The sequence below is a fragment of the Vigna umbellata genome, chromosome 8 (genome assembly GCF_029865625.1).
Source record: "Vigna umbellata cultivar VRB3 chromosome 8, Vumbellata_1.0, whole genome shotgun sequence".
Lineage (NCBI taxonomy): Eukaryota > Viridiplantae > Streptophyta > Magnoliopsida > Fabales > Fabaceae > Vigna > Vigna umbellata.
The window spans coordinates 31,863,778-31,879,405 of NC_142172.1; the positions used below are offsets into that span (position 1 = coordinate 31,863,778).

Genomic DNA, 15,628 nt, shown 5'->3' on the forward strand with positions numbered 1-15,628 from the left:
AAAATTAAAATTAAACGCAGTTTAAATATTTTTTTCTAATTTTTTTATTTTTAAAATAAAATTGTAACGAGATTTCAATTTTTAAAACGAAGCATATTTTGAATATGGTGACAGAGTCATTACTCAGCGAGCTTATGATATTTATTTTTTGGGAAATTTATTTTTTTCAATCATATATTTTGTATTGATAAGACTGGAATAATGTTTGAAAAATATGAAGCTTTTTATTTGAAATGTAAGAAAATGATTGGAGTAGTTTAGCAGTCTATTTCTTTTGTTCCATGTTGGGAATTTGCTGGGCCAACACACTTAAATGTGACGATAATTTGGGTCAAGCGAAGCCACATTGGGCAAAGGTTGGAAGCTGTCTGCTACCAATCTACATGGGTCTTTATCTCATTCTCATTCACAGAATTCTGCCTACAGATTCTGTAACTGTCTTTGTAGAATTTATTAAATGATTAGACAACTACCCAAATCAAATTCATTCCATTCCCCAATTAAACCCTAGTCTTGTCTTGATCATATTTCAATATGTTCCCAAATCAAATCGAACATTTGTGTGAATGAAATTCGAATCTAAACAGCGAATCTGTACATAGACTAATCAAAATATCAAAATCAAACAATTCAGATGAATCATACTATAACATTACTTTATTGTGCTCGACATTCTATTATGTCTGTCCCTTTATTGCTCCTTATTCCTCGCATGTTTCAACTTTGCTTTCTGTCTAAACCATATGCTTTTGTTCAATTTTCATTTGGTTTATTCATTTTCTGTGTGAGAGAACGCGGAGGAACTGGGTCTTAACAACCGGGGAAATTACGTCGGTAACGAGAAAAGCTAGGACCAAACTTTTAGAAACCAAAAATAAAGGCATTTTTGCTCTTTTTTCATTTAGAAATTTTATGGAAGGATGAAAATAAAAAAATGTAATTATATATAAACTCTCTTCTTTCATTTTCCTTTTCCTTTGAATTTTCCTTTCTCGTGATCTCAGCCCTTTTCAATATCCAAACATACTAAGAATATACACCACTTTGATAAGGATGACTACTGACATTGAGTCTCAGGACTAAATTTAAGTCACAAAAAGAACCAGTCTTTTGTCATATTGTAACATTTATCACCCAAATGTCTCAACCCTTGTGATCTTCAACCTTTTTACAGCCGAAAGGAACATCCTACATGACCAAAAAAGCAAGTACATCAGTGCTTAAAATGGAAGAAAATGTAAAAGCCCCATGTAGTAATAATGGGTAGAAATTTGATCTCAAATTGAACTAAAACAAGTTTTGTTTGAAAGCAAAGGTTTACTTTTGTTCTTTTTATTAAAAAAAAGGAAAGAAAACGAGCTTGTAAGAGAAAGTTATGGTTAACTTACTCCCATGGAACGTCCCCAACCATGATCAAATCTCCTTCTCCATCTTCATAAGTTAGAACATGGCATCTCTCTTGTTGAACTCCATCCATCTCAGTCCCCCCTGTGAAAAAAGACCACATTCCCTTGTTAGGAGACAAAGACGCTACATACACATAGTCAAAATAACTAACCATGAGAGAATAGTATTAGATTATACACAAAATGGTGGTGTCAAACATTTGTTCAAGGGTCTTCACTAACTCGTGATAGCCATCATGAGCTAACAAATTGAGTTTTCTACCAATTGGAATGCCTTCCATGTAAACCTTCACAAAGAAGCTCGTATGATCGCTGCAATCATTAACTTCAGTAGCTTGTGAATAACTGCTTAGATGTGGCTGCATCGGTTGCCAATGCCCCCTAACATATCAGAATGAGAAAAATACTTGAGAGGGTCAACAACAACAACTTCAGGCTAGCCACAACACATGATGTCATAAAAGAGAGTTGCTACATGGTACCCTTAGAAATCCAAGAGTTTTGATGAATGAGTTTGAACATAAGGAACAGAAAGAAAGAGTTTCTCAATATCAGTGGCAAAACCCTTGGATTTCTGAGGGTACCACATTTCATGAAGACAGACATGTTTTTCATATATATTGTACAAACCCTGAACTGGAAGAGGCAACATGTTGAGTGGCGGAAATGCTGAGTCCAAGCCTAAGATCTGTGCGAAGGTGTTGGCTGTGTTGGTGTGTGAGAGAGGATGCAGTTGAATTGGAAGGGTTGTTCCTGCAGCTGGTGATTGAAGAGGAGGAAGAACTAGAAGCTTTGCCCATTGTGGAAGGAACTGGTTCGGTAGATTACAGATGAAGCCGCCACATTAGAGGCCTTAAATAAAGAAAGCAAGAAAGAAAGAGAGAATAAGAGAAGAGGTTTGAAGAAGACTTTTTCAGCTGCTGCGCCACCCTCCATTGGCCACTCTCCTCTTTTTCTTCCTCCCATGCAATTGGTAGACCTAAAATGTTGTCATGGTAGCCGACAACAACACGTGTAAATAAGTAAAAATCAACATGGTATTTATACTATGTCAACATGTTTTTTGTTTAATAATTCAGCCTTCATAAGTATATTTGGACTAATGAGCTAGTCAGCTGATATCATGGTGCATACAGATTTGAGTTCATCAAGACTATTGTGATTAAACACTTCAATTAGTGGGCATTTGAAGACGATTTTTTTGGCAATTACTATAGAGACAATAGTTAGACAAAGCGTGTGGTCCGTAATGGACTGATTCTGTTCTGAGGAGAATGGAATGAACCTAAATATTAGACAATTGGTTGGATGAAAATTGGGGTGGACAAGAGAACATTAATGTTGATATCTGATACCTTGCAGAAACATGTAATATCCACGTAATCGATGTTCAATATATAATGATCGTGTTGCTCGTGGGGATCTTAGTTGTAGAGACCAAAATGTATTATTTTGTGCAAGTGAAGTGAGGCTAGAAATAGTGCTACGTACCAAGGAAAACATATCCATGTATGAATAGCAGAGAAAGACTTAAAGTATGAGATGAGAATTTCTACAAGTGTTGTCTCATTCCCTTTCAAGAATTAACTGCAGTAGACAAACTTCACCACCCTTTTCTTTCATTTGTGCAGACTTGTCGTGTGCATTTATTTCTTTCTGATGTGTTCATTTTGCATATTATTTTGCATGCCTGGTTTTCACTGTAATCAATATCAAAAGCAATTTAGGATGATACAATTAATAAAGAAAGAACAAAAGGTCATATGTAATCGCTTCGTGAACGTGAAGTACGTGACAAGTCTGAATATTTTATTGACTTTTTTATGCCAAAAAAACTCGAGATCTGGTCCTGGGAACTGGCAATCAACTCGATTTGATAGCATAGGAAAAGAAAAAGGGAAAAGAGAATAAGTTCTGTGCAATATCAAACACATGTTGGAATCGGAAACCCACTTTAAAAAAGTGTAATTTTATGTTTAATTTATTAGCCCTTCACGTTGAAATAATTATTCCTCACTTTTACTTTATTTTAAATCATTTGTCTCTTTTAGAAAAATATGGCAATTCTAGAACATTTAATGGTGATATCCTCTTTCATATCTTTTTTATTGAGTAAAATAATCATAACATATTTAACAGTGATAACTTCTTTCAATGTATATAAAAATGAATTTAATTGTAACACATTGATACTGCAATAATTATATTATTTTCTCAGGTAAATTGTCAAATAATTAAGAATTGTTAATTTTATAATGTTGCTTTAAAAGTTATATTGTGAAGAGTGTTTTTTTTTTATTAAAAAATGTACCTGCGCGTCAAAATTAAGTTAAAAAAAATGGAAGACCACCATTATACCATATCTGGTGGAGAGGCAAATGAACCAAAAAGAGAAAGGGAAGATAGAGATAGTGAAGGATGATGTGCATTTTGGAGTTGTAGCTGGGTCTCATGTTGAAGGTTAGAATGAACAATTTGAGGGGGAAGAAAAGCAGAATTACTTGGATCTAAAGATATGGGAAATGGTAGGTAAAAAGGGATGAATATATGAGAAAATGTTGAAAAGGGTGAAAAGGAAAAAAAGTAAAATGTTCCCCACCATCCCAACCACAAGGTTGCTTGGATTAGCCATGAATCTGTCATTTGGTCTCAAATACAGTGATTGTGTTGAATTAGAAAAGCAGGGTGTAACCCACATCCGCTTTTTCTTAAATACCTCTATTAGATGTGTCTTGCAATGTGAAGACCAAATCGCCCATTTTCCTTCTCCTTCCCGTTCTTCTATCATCTTGTTTTTCATTGCTTGCCTTCTCCGTCATCATTGTCCATGCCTTACAAATCATCACTTTCATTCATAGGTCAAACTTTATTTATAGTATAACTTTTACATCTCCCATGTAACCATGTCCCCACTCTCAATCTCTTTTACTTTCTATTTTTTCTATCCCTCTTTTTAACTAATTTTTTTTATTCAAACCCTTCACCCAGCTACACAATCATGTAACATGCAATTGTCACACTAACATCCATTACCTTCTCCGAATATAATTTTTTTCTTTTGAGGGCCTCGCTTCTATTGCTTGAATCAGAAAATCATTTTCTTGATCAGGTGGTGAACCCGAACTGTTGCTCAATATGGTTGGATAAATATATGAAGTTTTGATTATGCATGTTTACACAATTTTGTGAAAACCAAAAATTCTTTATGCTGAGCGTAGATGGGATCATACAATCAAGGGCCTGCGAAATCGCATCGCACTTGTTTATGATTGAACTTATGATTTTGACTGCGTTGATCCTCCTACATTAGAGGGAACGAATGGAGTGACAAAACAATAGCTATCAGTCCTCCTAAATACGTATTAATAGATAATGAACAAAATAAAGTGAATTTTACATAATCTGCAGTAGAAGCCACCAAAAACCTAACGAACGAATATGAGAAACTGTGATTATTACAATTTAATGGAACACGAGAGTTCCCACCAATTTCATGAAAACAAAATTTGCCACTATTTGTACACTCTATTTGTGAGATAATCGTTTACTTCAGCTGCTGCCTCGTAAGCTCCCTCAACGCATCGTCCCAAGGCAACACCAGACACATAGTTGCCCCCAAGGAACAGTCCTTCAAACCCAGTATTTCTAAGAGAACCTTTAGCAACGTCTAGAAGATCAAGATGGCCAATTAAGAACTGGGGAATAGCTTGAGGCCACAGTCTCACCCCCAATACAAATGGATCCTGAGCATTTGGGTTTATGAGCATTTTCCTCAAATCTCGATCAACTGCTTCAACAAGTTCACTGTCCGTCTGCCATAAAAAAATACAATTTAGGAGGAAATGAAAAAGGAAAAGAAACAAACCTGAATATACAGGTAAAGAAATGGCACTTGTTTCAAATGAGAAAATGTTAATGTAGATAATATGTAAAAAAAAACAAAAAAAGAAAAACTTATAACAGATCTGGAGCCAAGCATTTGAAGTCAAACAACAGATCCATGCCTAAAACCCTGAACCACCAATCATCAAGCAATAATGATTAGAGCAGGAGATCTAGGGCCCATTTAATTCCTGTTTTTAAATTATTTTTTGTTCATAAAAAGTGAACGAAAAATATTCGACAGACTAATTATTTAAAAAAAATTAAAAAATCTATCCGTTTTTAAAATTTAAAAACCTAGAACAACTAAGTTATTTTGTTTTCCTATTCAGTTTTTTCATAACTAGTACTCTCACATCTTCCCCCACCTTTTTTGAAAAAAAAACTTATATATTTTTTTTAAAGAAACTAAAAAACAAAACCACAATAAAACACGCCCCTCTACGGTGCTCTTGTAGGGGAAAACACCTCTGACCGGAACAATAAACTCACAATACTCCTGTAGAGTAAACTTACAATAACCAAAAATCTCACTTTATCGGATGAGTGTGTCTGATTTATTTTTAAATATAGCAAATTTATGCTTTCTTGTGTTTACATAATATGTTTATTTTAAAAATAAGCAGTTTCCTGATACTTTAAAGAATCAAATCCTATATACTTATTTAAAAAAAAAAAACTAACAGTTCTGTACACAACCGTCCTCGACGTTTCGCATAAAAGCTACTATTCACCCTATTGAATGCCATAACAGCTCAACCAATTCCATATATGTTAAAAGTTCATGTTTCATATTAATGTCACCTTTTGTAAAATTCCAGTATTGGTAGCCCCTCCAATGTAATTCAAGAGTAGAACCCTTCCAGGAGGTGCTCGGTTGGGGAAAAGTGATGAGCTGTATATAGTTCCTGTCAAGCCCACAAATATGCTCTTTTCATCAAACCGGTCAAAAACTAGAATTTACTCCACAGTGCGCAGTTCTAACATGAATGATAATAATTAAAATGATGTGGAACTTATTGTGTTGAAAGACTTCACTTTTGCTTTATAAAATTAATACTCGCCTAATGTCTCCACTCCTTGGGTACGTGGATGCAATTGACCAAACCCCTTCAGTTCACCATCTATCAAGCATTCTGATCTAATAGCTTCTTTGGGATAGGATATGGAAACTGCAGCCACTGGAGGGTAATAAAACTTTGAAAGTGCATCTGCAGCAGCAGCCTGCAAGAGATATTAAAAGGTTGTCAGGAAATACAGTCCTCAATGTTTTTATTGGGAACTATCATGGCAAAAAATGGCCATTTATCAAACTGATTTGTTGAGATGCATTTTGTTATTTGACTTGAGTAAAAGCCCATCAAAGGAAACGCAGTTACTATAGACAATAACTTTAATTCTCATGGGAATAAGAGATATTAAAACATGAAAAACAAACGCCCCCAGAGGTTTTTAGAAATATGATAAGTCCTGTGCAACGAAAAACTGAGCCCTGGAAAAATGGAAATTGTACCTTCCTTTGCATTATGTTTGAGTGCGGCAGTGTTTGCACAGGAAATCAATTATGGCTCTGAAAGTTCAGAGGATAGTAAAAATAGAGACATATGCCACCGTAGGCACAAAAGCATATGCACATGCATGTGCCACTCACAACACACTCAAACAAAAGAGCCAAAGGCATGCAAACAAAGAAAACTAACGACCAGCAATTAGGCACCAAAAAATGCCTGCTATAACTCCCACACCACAACTCCAACAGGTCATATCACCCAATTTCAAGGATTCCACAAAAAAGAAGTCATTAATTAACACAAATAAATTATATAATCCCACTTTGAGGAAGAAACTTACTGACAGAGGACGCAGCAATGTACTAGCAACATGGGAAGGAATAGTAAGGACAACAGTTTTGCACTGCAAAGAAACCACACCTTCTGGTGTTTCATACATCAAACTGTACTCTCCGCTCTCCAATTTACTGATACTTATAAGCTTCCAAGATAACTTTACTTTGTTCCCTAATCTGTCAACAGGATCACAAATCACAAGGATCGTCAGTCAATCTGGAGAATAAGAGGAAATTAACTAGAATATTGGTACAAGGCAACGTTCAGTACCTAGAAGAAATGGCCTCTGGCAACATGGTAAGTCCTTTCCGGAAAGATCCAACTGTCTGACCCTTTGGTTTTGGCAGACGCCTACATGATTAATTGAATTAGTGAAACACTCCATGAACTATGTGGAAAATACCGAAACTCCAGAACAAGTAATGTATTACGGGTCCCGAGGTGGTTTTGAAGCTGCATTTCTCTCTTGTATTGCTTTGAAAGTTCCACCAATAATGCTACCGCCATTTTTTTCCAGCTTCCAAACTTTGCCGAATGCTGCTTTCATACTTAATTTTGAAGGATCACCTGCATAGACCCCTGTATATAACAAAATTAAGGTAAGCAACCATTTTTGCAACAAAGACTGCCATAAAAAAAGGTAGAAAAATAAGAATGGAAGAGAAAAAGCAAGATGAAGTAAGCTAATCACTGATTAAGTAAAGAGAAAGTACAAGACTCTATCAAGTCTTTTATGGGACATTGTGGCTGACTTACATAACATCTGCGGTAAGTGCTTGTCCAATTGATTATTTGTACATATATTTCAATAGCATTTATAACAGGAAATAAAGGAAGAAAGAAAAAGTGGTTTTGTTAATATTACTTGATAATGTGGTAAACCAAGTTTTAGTGTTGTCAAAACCACCACATGCTATGAATCGTGATGAACTAACTAGAGCATATTGGACTTGCTTCTTGAGAAGTTATTACCCTTTCCCTGGCCACGAAAAAATTCCCAAACTGGAAAATCACGCTTTCAGTCTAGTTTTACAATGTGGACCAAAGAACCACTGAACAATAATTAGAACTATACTGAAAAGCCTCAAAAAGAGGTTACTAAGTGCCATTATGAACATAGTAATATAGCCTTAAATTAAGAAAAAAACTGCCCCGTATGAAAACCTTTAATTTCACAGTTTTCAAAAGACAGGTTAGACAATGCGTAACGAACTTCATTCCAGAAATAAACTTATTCTATTGAGATATTACTCAGCTATCTTGATGGATTACATATTAATGGCCAAAAACTGAATATCACTAGATCCAAAAGTAATACAGAAAACTCTACCAGTACATAATAATAGAAGATTCGTTACCGGTTAACAACAATAAAAAAAATTAAATATGGCAAACAGGTTAATGCTCTTACCTGAGCAAAAAGGCTCTATTAATCGTTCAAAAACCTCATCACCAAGGTTCCGACGAACAAACTCTTCAACCGATTCCTCATGACCCTGTTACCTTTGTCAACATTATATTACATGAGAAAACCAAATTAAGAACATCTGCATTTCATCCTTTCGGACATTGCATTTGACACAAACATAACCAAAGAAACGAAAGAGGACACACTGGAGGAGGAGGCCGAATCCCAAGCGCACCAAAGCCAGCTCTGATCTTTCCACCAAGGCTCATCAAGTCAAAGAAAGGCAAATCTGACGGCTTCCCGGGCACGGGCCTCAACTTTCCATTCCACAACACAAACCGAGGTGCATTGGGATCCCCCAGAACAAGCTCATCCTTTAAACCACTGTCCACCTACAAAATGCAACAACAGAAATCACTTCAACAACAATTCAACCAGAGACACTAAGTGTGCTTGGATGAGCATTGGGGAAAATGATTTTAAAATTTTATTTCATCTTATAGAAGAGCCTATCTACGAAATGTCTTAAAGCCGTTTCGACTAATAATCGAATCCAAACTCGGAAGTTCCTAAACACTATCTAACATCACATTAGCTGGTATTTCAATGTGATTTTCGGGGAAACCAACGGAAAGCAAACATGCACCCAATTGTGTTACAAATGTCACGTTAAATAGTCACACAACCAAAATAAACCGGGACAACCCTCAGTACATGAGGTTGAGCTAGGCACAATCCCAAATTGGGCAAAAGAAACATTACATACCACCATGGTGAGCATTGGATCAGAGGGCTGAAAACTGTTGGGACCTTCTTCCCAAAGATACCCGTCCCTCTCCAGCGTGGTAATGTTGCCTCCAACGCGGTCTCGGGCCTCAGTCACGACGACATTGGAATTGGCGTGTTTAGTGGAGAGGGCCTGAGCGATGCAGAGGCCGCTGATGCCTCCGCCGACGACTACGCAGTCGACGGGGACTGAGTCTCTGGTAATGGGCGGAGATGCGGTGGATTCCTTGGCAATTGAGCAGCGGAAGGTAGGGTTAGGGCGAGAGCGAGGGAATTTTCGAGGGGGTGAGGTGAAGAGGGAGGTTGGGAAATGGAGGGAGGGGCGGAGAAGGGTTTGGTTCGGCGGGAATAGGATGTCGTTGAAGACGGTAGCCATGGCGGTCGCACAGTGGAGAAGGAGGAAATAACGGCGGCACTGTTCGTTATCTTCAACCTGTGCTACAGACAAGAAAAATCGGAAACACGCTATAGATCAACCACTAAGATTCTTTGATCGGCTAAAATAAAAACTCTGATTCTTACATCATAAAATTTACTATATATTTACATTTTATTGGGTTTCTGACATCAGATTTAGGATGATAATAGTTTTGTCACTACCCACATCTAATAATATGACTTATGTTTACAAACACAAACTTTTCTCAGTTTTTATAAATTGCTTAAGAAACAAAATGAAAAGCAACTGTTTTATAAATTATTTTGTGTTTGGGTTGAATTGGTTGTGAGGGTCGGTAGTCCTTTTTTATTATGTTCTCTTTTGATTTTCAATTCTTCACTAGAACGTGATTTGCAAAAGACATTCTGACGCTCAAGTCAGATATGTTTTATAAAGATGTTTATATTTTATTAGGATAGAAAATAATTATTGTACTTGGACATAAGTTATCTACTTCATATAGTACATAAGCCCCCAAGTCCGAGATATTTCTGAAGCAGAGGATTTCTAAAGTCATTTTTCTGACTTTCCCGAGCGCAGAAGTTATTTTCCTGAGTTCCTGCGTTGAGTGGGGATTTCTGAAGTCATTTTTCTGACTTTCCCGAGCGGCCATTATAACCTGTTGAAGGTAGGTTTAAACATTTCTGCACATGATATTTCTATAATTTATAATTTAAAATTAAGAGTTGGTAGAACCTGACCAATTTGAGGTCTGAACCATCCTGTGCATAATATTTTATAATTTATAATTTAAAATTAAAACAAGGTTGAACGCAGCTCTGAATCATCGTGTGCATAATATTTTTATAATTTAAGAGTTGGTAGAACCTGACAAGGTTGAACGCAGCTATGTACCTTCCTGTCAAGGTTGGATGTAGGACTGAACCTTTCTGAAAGTTCTCAAAACAAAAGACATGCATTTAGGAATTATTACCTCATTTTTTACTCTTGTTGCAAAACCTGGTGTTGATTCGAAGTAGAGATGTCCAGACCGAGGGCGTGTCTTGTTCTACGTGACTTCATGGGAATGTCGCTCGTTCCACGGTGGACGCCAAAATGTTTCGATTGAATTGGTCTGAGGGTCGATCGTCCTTCTTTGCTCTACTCTCTTTTGATCCTCCCCGAGAACGCGATCCATTCCAATGGGTTGTTGACCTGCAGAAAACACTCTGACACTCAAGTCAGATATGTTTCATAAAGAAGTTTATATTTTATTAGGATAGAAAATAATCATTGTATCAAACCTAATAATTAATCACTAATATCATATATTTATAAACCGTAAGGCAATCTGAACTATTACTACCCGTTTAAAAACAATCAGTTTCGAAAGTTAAAGAATGGATTTTTATTTTGTTGTGATTTGCTTCAATATACCTGGAGTGATGGACATAAAAAGTTGGCGGGGGCTATAGCATCTCTTTTTGGTCAAATGTGAAGCAAGTTTTTAAGCATATACCATTCCAAGTGTTTTTTATTGTTCTTCATCCCAAAATCAATGTAACTTTAATCTTTCATTGAGTTTGTATTTAGTAATTTGCAGTAGTAAATATTAAAAAAAAAAAGTAAAAATGGATTTCTGGCTTTGATTGGCTTCAATATATGTAGAGTGATTAAATGGAAAGTTAGTGGTAACAACACTAGTGATTTGGTATATTTTGATCTCATTTATTATTGGTCTTTCAAAAGTGAATTAGATTGAACTCATACTGAAACGTTGAAAATTCTAACTCATCCTAACAAAAGATGGATTGATTGCTTTTTTAATTAATTTTATATAAATATATATATATACATATTTTTTAAATTTTACTTAATTAAATTTTCCAATCAAATAAATTAAAATAATTATTATTGTTTTAAATTATTATATTATAATTAATAATTAAAATTTAATTTGTGAGTGTTAATGATTTAAATTATAATATAATTATATATTGGTATCTTCAAATGATATAATATATAAAATTTAATTTAAACAATTAGTTTTTATTTTAATTTCTGTTTCAAAAAACACGAGCTGATGGTCTTGCAAAATCTTCACAGTTGGTGGACTGATTTGTAGAACAAATATGTTTTGTCATCCTTAATTATAGAGTTTTATGTTTTCAAATTGAAAACTCCGTGTCAAAGTAAGCATTATAATTTGAAGACTTATTTATGTTTTAAATGTATAGTTGAGTATCTAATAAATTTTTATGATTGATCATATTAAATAAAGGGTTAAATATGTTTTTAGTCTCTTGCTCGTTTCTGGGTTTCGTCCCACTTTCAAAGTAAGGTACAATTTGGTCCTCATTCTTTTTGAAACGTTCGTTTTAGTCATCGAAATTTTGGTTTTAGTCCTCATTTGTTGGTAAATGAGGACCAAATTTTTAAACAGTGTTTAGTTTTCGAGGACTAAAACGAACGTTTCGAAAAGAACGAGGACTAAATTGTACCTTACTTTGAAAGAGGGACGAAAACCAGAAACGGCCAATAGTTTAGGGACTAAAAACATATTTAACCCTTAAATAAATTAAAAAATTTCAATTGAATCTTAATTGTTAACATTTTCTATTAAGTTAATGGTGTGATAAATAACTAGCTCACATGGTTAATATCTCAGTATATCACCTTGTTATTGTAAATTTATTATTTTCAAATTCATAAATTATAAATTTGTAATAATAAAACTATGTTGGCAACAACTCAGCAAAGTGACATACCAAGATAACAATCAAGTCAATCACTTAATAATTACAACATTAAGTTAACAATAAAAAGTTAACTGCAGAGATTCAATTAAAAAAATTATTAAACAGATCAAAAAGTGTATTAGATATTTAATTGAAAGTTTTCAAATTTATCAATAACTTAAAACACATAATTAAGCTTAATTTAAACAAATAATTAGTTATACTAAATTAGAATGAATAAACAATAACATATCCATTTTATGCAGACATATACTTGCAAAATAATTAGATTAAATTAATTAGATCGTGTTACGATACAATCCTTATATTTGATATTTTAAATATGCATATATCTAAGCGTTCATACCTTACCAAAACAACAGTGTATACATAACTAGGTGCATGATTCGTTGATTATTTCAAACGAAAAAATAATTCAATTGTGCTTGAATAATGTGTTTGGATAAGAAGGTGGATTTAGAGAAGTGAATTTAAGGGAGAAAAAAAGGTGGATATGAAGGAATTCCGATTAGAGGAAAGATGGTGAAAAATTAAGAAATTTAAAATGAAAGTTTATGAGTTATGTGATAGGTTTGATAGATTAAAAAAATATTTTAATTAAAAGAATTGGATGATTATTATTTTACCTTTGGTTATAAAAGTTATTTAAAATATTAGTTAGTGTATAGATATTATTTTATTTTTATTACCCAACACTTCTTCTTTTTCAAATGCATAGGTATTCTTCTTTCTTAAATAAAGGGAGGCAAAACTCAAGGCAACAAAACATTATCACAATTATTCTTTTTAACGTAACTATTAGAGGTATCACCGTAATAATCACTACTAGATGTTGGAAGTCCCACATCGAATAGAGATAAGGTCAATTCTTAATTTATAAGTGGATGCAAACCTCACTTTATAAGCCAGTTTTGTGGGATTGAGTATCATAACCATTATTAGAATCTATCATAACAAAACAATGAAAAAAACAAACAAAATTAGAACTCAAACACATTTTGAAGGTCATTTATGTAATTTATTACATGTTAATTTGTCTTTACTCACATGAAAATCTCCTTTGTCTACAAATTACTTCATCCAAACAAGTTAACACTTATCAATTAGATTGTGATAGAATTTTAGTACGACTAACCCCCTAATATTAATTTACCTAAATTCTTTTCTTTTCTTTTTCATAACTCTTTTAAGTAAAATACTAACTTACCTAATTGAAAATTAAATATATACATATTGATATAACAGATAAAGTTTAATAATATTTTTTAAGTTAATGATAAATGAGAATAACACATAGATTTTTAGTATAATTAATATAAAATTAATAATTTTTTTATTATGTTGGTTAATTTGTCGTTAACCAAATTAATATATATATATATATATATATATATATATATATATATATATATATAATTAATATAAAATGTTTATATATAGTTTTTTTACAAATTATAAATACTTAAATTTATGATAAATTAGGAATTTTGCATTTTTGTAAATTAAAAAAATTGTATTTTTTTTCTTATATTCAAAATGAATATTTTTTTAGAATGATGACTCATTTCACTTTGAACCATTTTGTAGATATTATGATCTATGAACTTTCAATAAAATATTTTTTTGGTCCTATGAAATTTTTACCCTAAAATATATATATATATATATATATATATATATATATATATATAAAAGACCAAATTGACTTATTTATACTTTTCTTTCTCCAGCTACATGATAAATAATCTGACGTAAAAGTCACAAAAATCATATTCACACAAGGAAATACCATTTGTTATTCTGTTTCACCTCTTATGTCTTAGGAATATTGGACAATATTTGAAAGTTATTTGAAATATATATAAGTAGCATCAATATTCTAAAGAATGAATTATGCTTATTATTCTATAACACCCACATTAATCTTATTAGAGAAGGAGAAGAAAAACTAAAAAAATTGAAATGATAGATAATTTCAAAGGTTTCAATACAAAATAAAGAAGAGAAGAAAATATAAATATAATAAAAAATAAAAAATGTTAATGATTTTAAATATTAGAGAAAGAAATAAAGTAAATATTAGAAAAATTCATATTTTTAGTTGTTATAAATGTATAAGAATTGTTTTACAATCGTTAAAAAAAGAGAGGTGACGTGTCTTTGAAAACGTTATTAAATTACTCTATGGAAGAGACATTCCAATAAATTTAAAAGAGAAAACTCACGAAACCCAAAAACTAAAAAAATGAAGAAAAGGATATAAAAACTGAAAACAAAAAAACAATTAGCAATAGACACAGAGCATGACTATTTCCAATTAAGTTATGAGTGTTGATTATAAATCTCACTTCTCAAATTAAATGATGCTTTGTTTTAAAAGTAACGAGATAAAAATTATATTTAATTAATAACTGTTCGTATATTTAGATATGTAATTTAAATGAGTCTTGATAATTTTGAATTAAATTAATTAGAACATTATATTAAATTAACCTTAAAATTATTAAAAATGTGTCACATATAAAAAAAATTGATTATTTCTTATTTTAAAACTATTTTCATTTAACATGTGAGATTTTCATATTTTAACATCTATTACCTTTTAAACTATTTAACATCTAACATCTTTCGAATTTTAATAAATAACACTATGAATACCATTAATATATAAAAGAACTAAATTCATTCCATTTAAAATTATCAAAAAGTTAAAAAATACCCATCATATATTTAAATATAGGAATCACATAACTCATTAAGCTTTAGATTTCTTATAAAATAAGTTTTTTTTAATTAATTATTATATAATTAGATATCACTATTTTTTTCTGTTTTTTATTTAAGTTATCTCTTCCACCACATGAGAAGCAAACCCATATTGCTTTCCAAAAAACTGTTTGTATTTTCTATTTCTACTTTTTATATTATGTTAAAAGTTGTAATAAGTAAAATTTTCTATTTATTTTTTTCCAAATATTAAATAAACAGATCAATATTTTTATTCGTATTTATAACTTATTTTTATTACTATAAACACACACAAAATAATATATATATATATATATATATATATATATATATATATTATTTTTTATTTCTTTTAATAGTCACGCGGAATGAGAATCATGCGAACTCGGAGGACGGTTAAACTCAGACTTTTC

The 15,628-nt window shown here is 32.3% G+C and overlaps 2 protein-coding genes across 2 annotated transcripts; both read right to left on the reverse strand.

The window, feature by feature from the left end:
* Positions 1-835: 835 nt before the first annotated feature.
* On the reverse strand, positions 836-2,709 carry LOC124837556 (auxin-responsive protein IAA30-like). The gene is made up of 4 exons (XM_047312962.2): positions 2,037-2,709; positions 1,585-1,787; positions 1,389-1,488; positions 836-1,188 (listed from the first exon to the last, which is right to left on the reverse strand). Exons 1-4 carry the CDS (start codon positions 2,204-2,206, stop codon positions 1,131-1,133), a joined length of 531 nt encoding a protein of 176 aa, XP_047168918.1. The 5' UTR covers positions 2,207-2,709; the 3' UTR covers positions 836-1,130.
* Positions 2,710-4,746: 2,037 nt separating this feature from the next.
* On the reverse strand, positions 4,747-9,841 carry PPOX (Flavin containing amine oxidoreductase family). Its single transcript, XM_047312960.2, has 9 exons — positions 9,310-9,841; positions 8,750-8,935; positions 8,547-8,631; positions 7,567-7,714; positions 7,406-7,486; positions 7,140-7,311; positions 6,353-6,512; positions 6,093-6,196; positions 4,747-5,218 (listed from the first exon to the last, which is right to left on the reverse strand). The coding sequence occupies exons 1-9, from the start codon at positions 9,703-9,705 to the stop codon at positions 4,919-4,921; spliced, it is 1,632 nt and encodes a 543-aa protein (XP_047168916.2). The 5' UTR covers positions 9,706-9,841; the 3' UTR covers positions 4,747-4,918.
* Between the last annotated feature and the right edge of the window lie 5,787 nt (positions 9,842-15,628).

Bases quoted from the DNA above. Each gene is read 5' to 3' on its own strand.
- LOC124837556 (XM_047312962.2), bottom strand. From the start codon at position 2,206: ATGGGCAAAGCTTCTAGTTCTTCCTCCTCTTCAATCACCAGCTGCAGG. The intron at 1,788-2,036 runs GTTTGTACAATA...CTGATATGTTAG, and splicing joins GTTGCCTCTTCCAGTTCAGG to GGGGCATTGGCAACCGATGC. The intron at 1,489-1,584 runs GTATAATCTAAT...CTTTTTTCACAG, and splicing joins GTTTGACACCACCATTTTGT to GGGGGACTGAGATGGATGGA.
- PPOX (XM_047312960.2), bottom strand. From the start codon at position 9,705: ATGGCTACCGTCTTCAACGACATCCTATTCCCGCCGAACCAAACCCTT. The intron at 8,632-8,749 runs GTGTGTCCTCTT...CAAAGGTAACAG, and splicing joins GGATTCGGCCTCCTCCTCCA to GGTCATGAGGAATCGGTTGA. The intron at 7,312-7,405 runs GTACTGAACGTT...TCCTGTTGACAG, and splicing joins CCAGAGGCCATTTCTTCTAG to ATTAGGGAACAAAGTAAAGT.